Genomic DNA, 15038 nt, shown 5'->3' with positions numbered 1-15038 from the left:
TTACTTCAAACAAGTAAATCGTCGTGGGACACCCCTCGAGTTTAGGTACCTATGTATATGTACAAACACCAATTCGAATTCTATTAATTTTGGATTAGTTGACTATTTGAAACGAAAAGAATATATTGTTATACAACTGACTTGAACGGTTTTACAACTAAACATGACAAAAATAAACATCAACTTCTATTGAAACGGTTTTCCCAAACTATTTTTTTTTTTTTTTTACTGATATCTGTTGTAGTGTAATTATTCGAGAGGAATTAATTTAAAAAACGCTATATTATAGAATTGTATTATTATTCTTTAAATTATAAGAACAGACATATTGTTAGGTTTTGCGTTTCGTCGGCCTTCGACGTTTCAGACTATAATTTGATTTTTTTCTTTTGTGTGGGATTTTACGAGATTTTTTTATAATTTTGGAATATAAAACAATCCTCTCTCTAAGTTTAAAACACTTTAAAATTTTGTTGGTAAAACAGTATTATAACCTTAAAACATACTATATCCAGATGTATCAATTAAATATATATGTATGTATTACAAGCCCTAAGAGGTAGGTAAGTATAACTACATTATATGTATAATGTGGGTAAAATGTAACTTGAATAATTAAAAATGTTTGTAAGAGCTCTTTTGTGGGATGGAATAGAATAGATGGAAACTTTTCGAATTTTCCATCTACTATTTTACTTGTCTATACTTAAAAAACGTAAAAAAGATATTTGCTCATCATAAAAATAAACATTTTGTTCTGGAATGGGTACGAAATAAAATAAAAGTGTTTGCATCTTGTTAAGAAAAAAAAATGGCTTATATTTGATAACATATTTTTTTTTTCGTCAAAAATGTCATAAGGTTGTACCACTTGTATCAATATAATAATACATGGTGTAATAGAATATATAACCAACTTGAGCACCAATTTATATTACACTGAATACCGAAGAATAGTTTGCGATCCTCCGGCGGTGTCTCTCAGGAACGATAATATATGCAAATGCGGGCGAAGTATACGATGTGTTATACGTAATATTATGAAATAACCATGTGTGTTTCAATGATCGGTGACAAATGACAATAATATTGAAGTAGGTGTGTGTATCTCGGTCGAATTAATATAATTATTATGTTGATAGCTCGATCATAGTTGTGTGTATATTGCATACTATTTAATAACCACTATGGTTGAGGGTATTTCGGAAATCCGTTATTGTTTATTTTTTTTCTTTATTATTATTTCTCCGTCGTCACCACCTCCGTTGTTTTCTAATTGATGTGCACCCTAATGAATCTCTCGTAAAGTTTTGTTGACACAGTTCAACAGTGGGGGCGGCGGCATACACACCTACGGCAATGGTGCGGCTGTTTTTAACTGTGTAATTAACCCGAACGTTTAGCGGTTTTGGTGGCGACGGCGGTGGGGAATCGCGAGAAGTGGAACCTAGACAGACAGTGATACGGAGAGTGAAAACAGAAAAGAGAGAAGATACGTAAGCAGTGGTGAGAGTGAGAGGGTGATGATGAGAGAGAGAGTGGGTGAGTGAGAGGGTGTGAGAGGGTGTGAGAGAGAGGTCTAATTGAAGGGCTCAATAACACGACCACGTAATTAAGTGAGTGCGCTCGAGTTTTTCCCGGACAAACAAAACGTTTTTTCCACCGCACCTCCGATAATACCTACCCACCGTTTTAACTGCCCACCCGCTCACGCTCTTTCATCAACTCTTGGCGAACACGAGGAGAGAAGAAGACCTGCGGTAGAGATTAAACGGCAGAGATTGTTTTTAATCGTTAATAATACATTTTTCTTACCACAGCATTCACAGCCGCATTATAATATGCATGTTTGCTATTAGATGGACATGGGTTATGTGGACACATAGGTATTAAAACAATAATGGTTCAATGGTGTGTGTGCCTATGTTGCTTTCGTATTAATCAATAATATGGCATATAGATAAATGAGAGTTAAGTTTTAACATACGTAAATAATTAAACGGTTTGTCGTCGCGTTATAAAAATAAATCTTTATAGTGTCCGTTGTCATTATATTGTATATTATTTCATGATATAAAAAAAATATAATTTAATATAATGTCATGAGGTTTTGGTTTTATGGAACGATATTTCTTTGTGTTACATGATTTGAGCTTATAAGACGAATAGTTTCATTTGAGTTCAACAGTATTCATCTGGTGTATAGTGAAAAAAAAGGAAAAAATGGTATTTGGCAAACGGTGTTGTAGAGATTCGCTTTGTGGACGTTTTCCATTATAAACCTATAGGGGCATGACAAATGCCCGTGTGGTGGTCCCTTCCTCCTCTTCCATAAATGATGCCTCTGTTTGCAACACAATTTATTCAACGTATTTCTTTTTTACTTTACTCTTACATCCATTCGCTTCAAAATTATACTGGTTTGGATACCAGGGTACCGTTAAACAAGTATGACCAAGCAAAACTTCGTACCCGAATAAATTGTGCAGACATCTTAATGTGTTTAAAATGAGCTTTTGGTTTGCCATCATTGTTATGAAAAAACAAACAATTTTTCCTAGATTTGAAACAAAATTGTTTACAACATCAAACATGATTTAATGCTATAGTCCTAAACCATATTTATATTTATGATTCAAAATGGACAATGATATTATCTATCTTTAGATTCTTAGAAGATCGATGGATGTGTTTGATGAGTTTTGGAGTCATGTACTTTATTTTATTTACGCAGAAACCTTAATTTACCATTATATTCTATAAACATAATATACTTAGTGAATATTCTCAAATTAAATTTTAATAAAACTTGCTTATTTTATTAGGTAATATCATGAATTAAAATAAAAAAAATACATAATTATAATTTTTGCGGCTGTGAACAATGTACTAGCGACTAGGTATTCATATTAAAATACATTAAATAATTCATAAAAAGTTTATAAATCTAATCAGACTATAAGAAGAACGATTGAGGTGATAAATGATTTTATATTTCACAAGAATAAATTATATTACTAAAATTATTAATGATATTAATGATTTTAAAATGTAAACATATATAATATTATATATTATTTAAAATAAAATGACACGCATTTTAAAACAATTTAAACTGTTTAAAAAAAAAAACTTTAATTTTAAATATATTAATATTTTAATGCGATAATTGTTAGACTATATTACATAACATTTTTTCAAAATAAATAGCATTAAATAGCATCGTGCAATTCATAATTTTAAAATGTCGTTTCAATAATTTAATTTTCTATTATTACGCATAATCAACTAATTGACATAAAAATTGATGCCGTATGACCAGATTCTGATGGTAACAATTAAAATGATAATCCAGTTGGATTAAACAGACAGTACTGGCTATATTGTTTATTAGTGGAGCTTTATTTCAGTTTGATTGATTTATTGATAAAACGCGAGTAAGTATAAATTAAAATTGAATATAATTATTATGATTTTGAGTACCTACAATATAGGTATTAAGGATAATACGTTTTTAAAATCCTGAAATCATCTTCTGACATAGTATTTATCCTAAAATACATTTTGTGTTAATGAGGTGGTTTTTCGACGGTACCTACCTATAATAATATAATATAATTATTTGTGTGGTTATTCTTGAATAACACAATAAAACATTGTGTTAATCTACTAGAAGCGAATTTAATTTAATTTACATAGTATATGTTGTACGCACTTGTGCCTTATTAAATCCCAAACAACGAAATTATTGTGGTGAAACCGACAACAAGCCTACCATTGTATTGACATCGCACTATCTATGTAATATATTATTATACGCTTTTCAGTTTCATAAGTCTTATTCATACATCGAATGACCTTTTTCAATACTTACTTACATGGCCGATGCAGTGACTAAAATGTGTACAGGACGTTGAGTTATTAAATCAACACCATCATTTACAAATCCAGTAAAATCATGAACACACTGCACCCCAAAGTCTGTCAAAAACACGGCACGAGTGTATGAGCGGACACTCGACGGGTAAGGGTATAAAAGCCACACCGAATATCGATCGACACAAATAAAAACCTAACTGTTTGCTATGTTTTTGTTATTATTTGTTATTATTTGCGTTGCGCCACTACGATTTAATAATATAAAATATTATAATATAATAAAATATTCAGGGTCGTATCGCGTTCCACATACTATGAAATCTGGCATTCAATTAAAATAATTTGCGTTACTTTCAAAACCACAAAAAACCGTACGTCATACCTATAATAATAAACTTGTAATAATCATTTAATAGGTACTCACAGTATTTTGCTGTACGCCGGACATTCGGTTTGTTCGACTATGGACTTGAAAGCCGAATAAATCACATCGTTCTGAAACAAACCCCAATAAAAATGATTATTATTCAATAACAAAAATACATTTTAAGTTCACACTCGAATAAAATAACATAAAACTGCGGTAAAACAAAAAAAAAACGTGATGAAACGGTGACAACGACGAGGTAGCCACGCCGGTAAACCTCGGTGGGTCACAATTTATTTAATTAATCCGTTGAAAGCGGTTATTCTCTAATAGCACTCCATTTAGCTTTTAAATGGATCCACAGGGGTACAAACATTAAATAACGGTTATGTCTATGACAGATTATTATTTTTTTCCCCATTATTAATATTCATTAATATTCCGTTATTCAATTATACTCATCAAATATGATCGATATACGTTAAATTAATGTGAAATCATTGTAAAAAAAAATGTATCAATCAAATCAAAAAAAATAACATGAAACTAAAAAATACGCCGTACCTATTATACGACGTTATTGCACTGTGTTATTTTCATGTATGTAGGTACATTGTGGGGCTATGGGCTTGAAAGTATAATAGGTACCTATAATATTCGTTGTTCAACATTTTATGATCAAACATTTCCACTATATATTATACATTATACACACCATTGTTGTACATTGTACTTATATATATATATATAAGACCTCTCGAAAGAGAGTATTTCTCTCAAATTTAACGCAAAAGGGTTCCTTAGAACTCGATTGGTAGTTTATTGAAACTACCAAAGGTTTTCGGATATATGTCGACAGTGTACGTATTTTCGAACAATGGCGTGGCGTTCGCAAACTCAACCCAACATCAATTGGCTGACCCTCTTGGGACTGTTTTTACTATGCAACACCCCCAAGAGTAACAAATTTGGCGAACATTTGTAACGATTGAAAGGCGCAATGGACAAATTGTATTTTTTTTTTACAATAATAAATCATTCTCCTTCAACGATTACCCTTTGAATGAGCCAGTTCCGTAGAGTGTAGCTAATGAAATATCGTAAAATTGTAATCCATCTTTTATTCATCGTTTTCAAAAAATGCGAAATGAAGCTATAACATCAAATTGATTCACTGCTGATATCAAAATGTATGTTATTGTATTGCATTATGCATTATTTATCAAAATAAATAAATAAAATCTATTTTTTGGTAAGGCTGCATAATAATATAAAGCAACGGATTTTAAGGAAGGGGGGGGGATAAATTCAGGGCACGTGTCCTAGGTGATTATCATATGGAGTGTCAAAAATTTCAAATCATATGAAATATAAAATAAATTACCGAATAAAAATACGATGCACATTAATTTTCAAAGTGTATTTTGTATTAGATTTTTGACTTTTGTTTTCTTAAAAACAAATATAATTATTTATCGTCAGATAAATACTACAGCAAACTTGTGTACCAATAATTACAATATGTAATATTCATAGTAATGGTCCTTATAGTCGTGGAACAACAATGTCACATATTATATTGTAGGACAGGTAGACATATTGGAATACATGACCATAGTAACTATACTGTTATAAGTATAGACTATATGTATAGAATAGGTATTACTTGATAATAAAGATAAACTTATATAGTCTGTGGGTGGTCCATAAATGAATTGGTTATCGAAAACCAAGGTATATCTGATATTTGACATTTATCAAAATATTAAATATTACTTAAATTAACATCTTTATTAAATCACCCATTATTGTTCACTGTTCAGTGTTCACTAGTTATCGAATGATTGTGTGTGAATGTTAACATCTCTTTCAACAAAACAAATTTTTTCCTTTTATTGTCAACTATACAACAATTGAAAAATTAATTAGCAGAAAGTGGTTTCCTATACCTTATACCTTATCATGTATTATGTATAGTCATCAGCCCTTATAGGTTATAGACTATAGAATAATATTATCCATGATATCAGCATCCAGTGAAAGCAGTTTTAGTAAACTAAAACTGATTAAATCATATTTAAGGCCGAATTCAAAACAAGGATATTAATATATGAGCTGTAAATCTATCCATTGAACGCGGAGTTACTAACACTATAAATTATAGAGACAATATAAATAAATTCACTTCAAAAAAAGCAAGAAAAGTATTGTTCTAGTTTATTTTGTATGTATTTATTATCTAGTTTATACTGGTATCGATAAAAGCTATATTAAATTTGAATGTTTGTATACGTTTTATAGGTAAATCACTTTTGCTTTGTTAACCAACACAAGTCTATCAATGTCAAATGAGTCTATGGGAACATCGTTGGAAGTTGTCTCAAGGTTTCAACTTATAGCACAAAATATTAGGTTTCAACAAAATACAAATTCTAACAAGTGTCCAACTATACCCAACAAGTCCGTGTACATTATAATATAATATTATCGGGTAGTTTTTGTAGGATTTTGATACACAATATAGTGGTGAGACAACTTCAAGTACCTGAATTATTGCAAGTATAATTTTCTCGGGAATTTTGATCAAGTTTATAACCAGATAAAATTCTACAAAAATAATGTACTAAATATTATTTCCCGGTTTAGATTGGAAATCATGATTTATGCCCACGTACAACCCCGAGATTTGGATTGGAATTACCGAATATATGTTATTCACATGTTAAAATATTGCTCTTATCAGAAACACCTGTTATGAATTGAGAATAATATATAAATATTTGAGATATGATTAGTTTATTAAAGATTGGTCAAAACAATTTTTTAAGGTTCGTGAAATAATTCATAAAATAATTTTAAGTATCTATCTTGCGGGATTCCTTGCCTCGAACAAAATTGTCCAGTAAAACAAAGACACGATTAACTATTACTATTAACTCAAATTACTATGTTACTTTAAAGTCACTTGGGCATAGTCACTTGAAGATATTCAAAGAAATTATAAATCACGGATTTAATGTCGTTAAGATATTTAGTATTTTTCCTGTCCTAGGTATCTATCTACTTAATGTATTCCATATGTATGCCATGAATTTGGTTGTATTAATTTTTGGATAAAATATTTAAAAAATAATAGAACTGTCTTACCCATTTACGTTTATAGTATTTATTTTAGGAAAAATACGACATATTAATTATATAAAACAGTATAGGTATATATTGTTTTATTTATTACATAATATGATCAGGGAAAATAATAATAAATATTTCTCAAAACGAACGATAACATTTTTTGTTTCGATAACATTTCGCATGATGCTTATGCATATCCATGTATCGCTCGTGAATATGCATTTAATACAATATTTAGATTGTCTGTGTTTAGACATACGACGACATGAACATATCACACTACGTATCTGCGGTATACCGTTTGTATATTATTAATAATAATTACTATTATAATCCGTTATACCGGTCCTCGCGATGTGTGCCCGTCAATCACTCAGGTACCTGTCGTATCCACAACGTCCAATAACACGACTCATTGATGTCCTTAATATAAGACAAGCGTGTCACTCAACAATACTATACAATATACGTATTACAATAAACGTACTTACGGTGAGTATATTCTAGTTGATTAGTGCGATCAAACACGATGGATGTATAACTATACGTTAAGGGCATATTGTATTATTATTTTTAATTGCAATAACGATATTTCGGGTGTAGATATTTTTTTTTTTTTTAACTTATCTGATTGAAATAACAATATCCGTGGACGCGTTGTAGGCACATTATATTACTGCGAATCATGACTATTGTGGTTGATAACATAATATATTATTATAATTCAATTTGGTTATTAATAATTGGTTATTACCTATCCGAATTCAGTGATAAAATAATGTATACACTATAACTAGGTATCGAAAATATGATAAATAACCTGGCCTTAACAGAGAAATGGTCACCAAAACACCTCGGGCGCCACTTACATAAATCTTGTCTGAGCACCCATAATAAGCAAGCTTACTGTTTTTAACTTTGTCTGTGGTTAGACAGCGATGATCTCTGGGTTAAACGAATAGTTTTCAATATCAACTGGTGCTTGGTATGAGTGAATTGACATCATATTTTACTATTTCATATAATACCAGGTAAACTAGGCTAGGTGATTTTTCATTGGGTTATTACTTATTAGTATCCATAACCAAAACCATACTCTACTCAATATAATATGTTATTAAGAACTTTATAAGTAAATAACGAAATTATTAAATTTATTTAAACGTAAGAGGTTAGTACATAAATTGATTGGACTTTCTTATTTGGTCGTATTAATAGTATAAAATTGAATGATCATATAAAACCACGTTGAAGAATGAAGAATGGGGAACGGCAGGAGGTTAAAAATCAAAAATATAAGTACCTACTCGTCCAGTTTTTATGGTCAAGTAGGTATCTCACTGTATATAATAAAACGGTTGTTTTAACTATACCACTATTACAATATATAATGTTATACCGTGGTCGTATAACAACTCTCTAGTAATATTATTATTATAGGTACCGGAAATATTATTCAAGTCGACTGTAAATCCTCTCCAACCGCAGCGGCGCATCCCTACAATATTATATAATATGAGACCCGTACCCCACAAATCGAGTTCACACAGAACTCAGAAACGACGTCAATATTTTATTGTACCCGTATAATATAATAATATGTATAATATCTCGAGCATCGTTACGGTCATCGCATTTATCGCAAGTTGTTCACAAAACGTTGTTTTCGGTAGGTACGTCCTTTGGTTGTTGGATACAAAATGCGTACTTAAATGAATAGCAGCATTGATGTGTACGTGCTTTTTTGCATGGAAAAAATATGTAATCCATTCATATAATTGTACGACACGGTTGTTCAAAAAAATATGTATATATTTTGATAGTGAAAAACGGAAATGACGTCATGAGCGCCATGGTCCTATAAATAATCAAATATTTACGATTACAACTTTTAAATATTATCATTTTCTAAAACATTTCTAAAAATTAAATGATAAAAACAATATAATTGTATATTTGTATATACTGTAGTTATTAAGTACTTATAGATTTTAGAACTCCAAAATAATGCGACACTGTAGAAGTAGAACACAAATATTTTTTTTTATTTAGTTTATGTTTTAAATAACAATTCTACCAAAAAATTATTTTTACATCAACACTGAAAAATAAAACTAGAAAATACAAAACTATTGACTTCAGCCACTTCGCACAATCGTAAATAAATATGAATTCAATATCAAACGTTTTGAAACTACTATACAAATTAAAAAAGTTCAAGACAAAATTGTATTCCTCACTGAGATAGCATTATTTCAATGCTGATATTATATGTCTATAATAGAAATGTATGATATAGGACAGTCATAAAAGAAAATGATTAAACTTTTCTGCAATAATTCTAGATAAGTCGAACTAACCCGATCCCTTATACTTTACAAAAGACACGCCTTTTCAAGATACCCGAAATTCAGTTTCAACAATTTAATCCTAAAAGGATATAAACTAATAGTTAATATAACAATATAAGCAATGTTTACTTCAAAACAAACAATTGTACAATGAACTGTATTGTGGAATCATAGTTTTATGTATAACTATAATTTATACGTATTAAATATGCACCGAATTATTGTTTTTATTTTATTCGAATTTGATGTATTAAAAACGCCCATAAAGTTTTTAAATGTATAGAGTGCAACTATTTAAACAAAATATATAAATATATATTTCAACTTGTTTATTTAATGTACGTAAGTTTATATCGAATATTTTGACACAAAAATAAGTGGAACAATCGGACATTCCCACGTACAATGAAAAAAAATAATTTATGCCGAGGGTGAGACTTTTTTTTACAATATTTTAATGCATATAAAATTACTTTCAGTTCTACTATCCATAAACTTTGTAGGTTTTTTTATACTTGCCAGTGTCCGTGATAAATAAAAGTATAAAAAAAGTTTTTTTTTTCGAGAAAAAAAAGAATCGATAGTACAGTATAATTCCCAAGATTTTTCAAAATAAACTTTTATCTGATATCAAAACGTGTTCAGTATTATAAAAGTCTGAGACATTAACAGTTAAAACAAAATAACAACATAAATTAAAATGTAGAATTGCATTTTTTACTATAGTTGGGAATGTACATAAAATGTACACAATATTGTCATGAAATTTTATTTCGTTATTTGTATTCGAAGAACTGAATATTGAACAACGCAATATTATGAAAGTATTTATTTATTTTATTGTTTATGTACATCGAACTTTAGAAGGATGTTAGCTGATAATATTAAAAATTTCAATTAGTTATGCTGTAAATCAAACGAATACTTTCGTATCACTTAGATTAATTAATTTTTCGTTCTATATAAGTTTGATAATTGTTAAGTTTAATAATCTTTTATCAAACGTTCTCATCTCACGCCCGTGAAATGAATCACCTAAATCGCATAGATACAAGTTTAGGATCTGCAGACAAAATAATATTTATGTGACTCTTATAATATTATAGAAATGCAAAACCAATGGTCAAATTTTGGTTTAACAACATCATTATGGAATTATACATGGACCAATGCAAATTACCTCTATAACTTTGACATCTATCGAGTTAAGTCACAAAATGCTGTAATTTTTTTTTTGTTTCTTGAAAAAAAATCATACGTTACAAATTATATTATTAAAATAAACTTTAAGTTTTATTCTGATTTTATATAAATTGTTGTAAAAAAACTAATGAAGTAAGTTTTCAGGAAGCTATTCAAAATATTTTAATATTATTTATTAATTTAACTAAATTTCTGCGGTCAGTGTGATGTACGAGAATAGCCATTAATGCTGCGTAATGAACAGCATTATGAATTATGAATTATACCTACATATTATATAATTTAGTTTGTAAAGGACCTTATTCTCCCGAAAACTTGATATATTTCAAAATGTATTCGAACCAAAAATGTTTTTTTTTTCAATTTAATAAATTAAAAAAAGAATACCTCAACAATCTCAAGATTGTATATAGTCTGAACCATATATTAAGGCCACAACTTAGTTTGTGATAAGTAACAGATTATATTGACATTATCAACACGGAAGCTTACGACGGAACCTTTTACTGTTTTCTAAAAAAAATAATGCGACTTTTATCAGTATGTTATAATATATTTATTTAATTATTTTTTATGAACATTTATAGAATATTATTAAGTTGTCACCTGTATTATGCCGTCATATCGACCATTAAAAATACATTCGTAAGTGAGATGAAAGGATTGGAAATTTAACTGTACACGAAAATAACAATTTAAAAATAATTGAGTCATAACGTAATAACTTACAATAGACAGTAGCCAAAAAAAAAATGGAGCTGTCAAAATGCGTTTTCTTATTTCGTTTGTTGTGACTTGTAAAGTACACAAAGAACAATACGATTTTTTATCTTGTAAGGAGGCAATACCTATCTGTTTTGTCAGAGACAATTGTTTAATATTCTACTAGAAGGTATTATTTTTTTTAGAATTTAAAATGTGATATTTTTTTTTTTTAAACATAAATTATGTGGGATACAAAAATAGATACAAATAAAAAAAAGTATAATTTATTTGTACCACTGTTTTATAAGCACAAAAAACTATTAACTTGTATGAAATTCCAAACTATGATTTTGACGTGACTCATAACGATTATACAACAATCGAAGTATGATAAAGCTGTGAAAAAAAATAAATAGGTACATTTTACGAAATTATGTATCAACAATATTTATTTTTTATTTTTATTTAAATCATATTTCAACCAAATCTGCTTCGTTTAATCCTACTCTCTATGTTAAGATATTACAATAAATCAAATCATCAGTGCAAGCTCGTAATCAAATAGTTCAAAATAGTTGTATAGAAATTGAATTTACAGTTATATAATTAATTTTATTATTTTTATATTTATTGAAAGCATAATGTACTACATTTAAATGTGTATAAAATATAAAACCAAAAACAACTGAAACAGCTTAGATTTGTTTATATTGATAGTAACACTTATGATCTGTATCATGACCGTTTGTCCACGATATATTATCTTATGACCAGCTTTGCCCTATTTATATAAAAAAAAACACACATATGTATATATATTAAAATGAATATAATTTATATAGCAACAATCGAGTTAAGTTCTCAATAATGTTTGTAGGTACATATAATTGGGAAATATTTAGGTTTTATATAAATTTACCCCAAGTTGATTGAGTTATTTTATTTTCCATATATAAACATTTTTGAATTTATAATAAACAATAAATATTATTAAATAATTAATTATTAAAAAGTTATGATAGTTGTATGTGTTAATTGTTGCATATACACTTATGTTTAAATTTAAATCTATCAATCAAATTCGTAAAATAAGTTTTTTATAAGACTATTTTTCAACCGTCCTTTCAAGGTAGTATTAAGTTAAAAAATGTCTTATTTCATTCAATTTAAAACATTTCTACGGTGAGTAACACAATTTTATATAATAAGTATTTTTCTTCTAAACTTTTTTTAGTTTTTTATTTTTATGTATATGATCAATTTTAACAAGACAAAAATGTGCCATTCTATCAATTTACATCATATAGTATTAAGTAAAAATAAATTACTATTGTTTATTCCATTATAATAGGTATTATGTCAAAAGTGTCTCTACTAAAAATATAAAACTTCAATAGTATAATACCTACTCAAATTGTACCCAGGTATGAAGAAACATTTTAATGTTCTTTTAATTGTGCGTGGGATATTTAATTTTTATACATTAAAAGATTTTTATTTTTAAAATATTTCACAATATTATGATAAACGTGATTAATACTCGTATATGGCAAGAAAATGTCACACATTTATAAATTGTACTTCGTTGGATAAATTAATTTTTATCTAATGAGTATATAAAACTATAACATTTCATTTTGAGGATGTTATCTGACACAAATCAAAATAGAAGTCTAAAGTAGTAATAAAAACTTAAAAATGTAAATAATTTTAAATTGTATGCGTCTACGTACTTTATCTAGCCGTTAAAGTTTGGAGAGCAAAAAATTCGTATTTGCGTGATAGAAAATGATAAAAAATAATAATATTTGTCAAGGGTACTAAAACTGTCATTCGACGTGAGTTGTAGAGTAAGCTTACAATAGGTAGTCAACTAGAGAACAAAAAAAGGTCGGTAGGTTATCATCTGGAAATTTAAGAATTCTGTTCCGTCATTATAGTATCCAATATAAAAGCTTTACGAAATAAATGCCGGTAAATGTTTATTGAAATTAAATTATGTACAAATACATTTTACATGATAATTTTTAGACACACTTAATAAGTACTATGTAAATTAAAATAAGAAATATTTTATTTTAAAAATATTTATATAAAACTAATAAAAAATTTTAATAAAAAGTTTTAAATTTTCTTACGAGTTATTATGTTATTTGTTATTATTTGCTTTCATACGTTTTAGAACATAAGTAGAAAATATCTTACATTATTTACATTAAGATACATATAAATGATTTTCTTTTAACAACTGATCACATAACGTAAATAAATATGAAAACATTTAAAAAAGTCTTACGTACCACATATAAAAGCAAATAACATCATGTTTGTATATTATAATTTATAGTACAATGAGAAAATACAATGCCATTTTAAACATATATGTCTGACCATAAAAATTGATCTATGAAATTTTATGGCCTTAACAACATAAAAAAAATACACATAAACGTCTTTGGTTCTGTGCCACTTGATGGCTAGTAATAAAACGAAAATATATTATAAAGTAAATTATAAATGTGACTCTACCGTTTTTGACTTATAAATGTTTTTATTATTATTATTATTATTATTATTTGAATTGTTTTAGGCTGTTCTTAATTTTTATACTCAAATAATTTAGGAACATTGTATTTTTTATAACTTATTTGATTTGGGACACGACGGGGAAGACACCCAATAAACATATAAAAGCACTGTTTAAAACTGAATACCATCATTTTACTCAAACACACTTCAAACGATGGTGAAATTATTCATGGATATTTGAGTGCTGATTGCAGTGTACCTTGATATAATGTAAGACTACTGGATTAACCTCAAGGTGTCAAAATAATAGCATACATTTTTCTTATCACCACACAGTCATTGTCTTTGTAAATGTATGGGTTTTTTAAAATATTTTTTCAACATCATGGAAGAAATGTCAAATTTCCAAAGAAGTTAACTTGTATTTATATTTTATAATTAAATTCCTTCTGTACCTGTACCTATTACATTTTAGGTGTGGCACGCAGTATTTACATCATAAGACTCTTTATATGTGTAACATGTTAAAAGGGCGAAAAATGAAACAAACCCGTTATTCCTACAACTTCTTTCTGATTTACTGCAAAATTCGTAGCGAATAATATTAAATGTAGTCGACTGAAAGGGCGGATACCACACACATCTACGTAATCGCTATTTAATACGATACCGTTGCATCATGTCCCGTCCCTGCTAAAATGTCTTGTATGAACTAATATAATATTATGTACTACCCATTATTACATAGATCTTCTTAAGAATTATAAATGTCGAATCACTAACGAATTAAAATTGACTTGTACTTAAATTTAAATACTTAACGACTATGAAGGGTATACAGTACTGGTTACAGCGCAAACAGTGCTCACACG

At 28.2% G+C, this 15038-nt stretch overlaps 1 protein-coding gene across 1 annotated transcript in view; it reads right to left on the bottom strand.

The window, feature by feature from the left end:
* The window catches only part of LOC111030654 (head-specific guanylate cyclase), a 263376-nt gene that overhangs the window by 203571 nt on the left and 44767 nt on the right, over window positions 1-15038 (bottom strand). Inside the window, exon 3 of the mRNA XM_022310268.1 lies at window positions 4304-4374. Within this exon, the coding sequence (XP_022165960.1) occupies window positions 4304-4374 (71 nt within the window). The remainder of the gene's footprint in view (window positions 1-4303; window positions 4375-15038) is intronic.

This window comes from Myzus persicae, unplaced genomic scaffold (genome assembly GCF_001856785.1).
Source record: "Myzus persicae strain clone G006 unplaced genomic scaffold, MPER_G0061.0, whole genome shotgun sequence".
Classification (NCBI taxonomy): domain Eukaryota; kingdom Metazoa; phylum Arthropoda; class Insecta; order Hemiptera; family Aphididae; genus Myzus; species Myzus persicae.
This window is presented reverse-complemented; position numbering and strand designations above follow the sequence as displayed.